General features: G+C 43.9%; 1 protein-coding gene across 1 annotated transcript; it reads left to right on the forward strand.

Annotated features, from left to right (window-relative positions):
- On the forward strand, positions 1 to 1133 carry LOC107918487 (uncharacterized). The gene has a single exon (XM_016848058.2). The coding sequence runs from the start codon at positions 362 to 364 to the stop codon at positions 1013 to 1015; it is 654 nt and encodes a 217-aa protein (XP_016703547.1). The 5' UTR covers positions 1 to 361; the 3' UTR covers positions 1016 to 1133.

Here is a 1133-nt window from a genome sequence, read left to right on the forward strand (position 1 = left end):
GTAATCTTCAGTAATTGGCATTGAAACGCAGCGTTCAGTTCAGTCTACCAAAGCATACCAAACGACGGCGCCCAACTGACAAACAACAGAACAAAAGCTAAAAAACAGAGAAATCTAACCACGGTTAAGAATCCTAATATGTTATAGACGTAACCGTGGTTAATATATTCCGCCTTAATCAAACCTTCCCCTTTTAAAAACCTCACCCTCACCGAATACCACAAAGAAAGAAAGAAACCGCAAGAGAGGAAAAAAAAAAAGGTAAAGAGAGAACCAAACAGCAAGTGCAGGAACAGTGCAAAAGTTTTCTCAAGAAAAAGTGGAGATATATAAAGGTTGATACCTTAACTCAAGAAAAAAAATGGCGTTTTACGTCGACGAAGAAGAGGTCTGGAAATGTCCGAGTCATCCTTCTAAGCGTCGCCGTACTGGTATCTGCCCGGTTTGTCTCCGAGACAAACTTGCTTCTCTTTGCCCCGACTGCGCCCACGCGCGTCCTTGCTCATGTATCACAACCTCTTCTTCTTCTTCCTCCTCTTCCTCCTTCTCCCGCTTCTCAACTGCGGCGGCTGGTGGCAACACAGGTGTCGGTTCTGTTGGTCGAGTTTCCAATCTTATCGAAAGCGAACCTGCGTTTCGACGATCCAGATCCCTGGCGATTCCATTCCTCCGATCCAAACCTGAGGATTCAAGCGAAAGGAATGGTTTGGCGGGTAGGAAGAGCAAGACGCCGTCCTTTTGGTCGATATTTAGAGCTAGTAATAAGAGCAAGCGGTACGAGAGTGAAGATGATCAGAGCCAAGGGGAGAAAGAGAGAAGAGCAGCGGCGGACGAAGAACGGAGGAGGAGGATGATGAGGAAGTCAAGGTCTGTGGCTGTGACGTCACATTCGGGTAAATCATCTCCGTCGACGAAAGGGAAGAGCTGGTATTTTCCTAGTCCGATGAAAGTTCTCAGGCAAACTAGGGTTTCGAAATTGGTTTTCCAAGAACGCTCTCCTTTGTATAGAGGTTGATTTCTTTTTAGCCTCCTTTATTCATTGTTATTTTCTATAGTAAATAAATAAATGTGGAAAATTAACAACAGAAACGAACTGAAAGAGTATGAATTTTATATTTTAAAACGTTTTACAA

Source organism: Gossypium hirsutum, chromosome A08 (assembly GCF_007990345.1).
Source record: "Gossypium hirsutum isolate 1008001.06 chromosome A08, Gossypium_hirsutum_v2.1, whole genome shotgun sequence".
In the NCBI taxonomy this organism is placed as follows: Eukaryota; Viridiplantae; Streptophyta; class Magnoliopsida; order Malvales; family Malvaceae; genus Gossypium; species Gossypium hirsutum.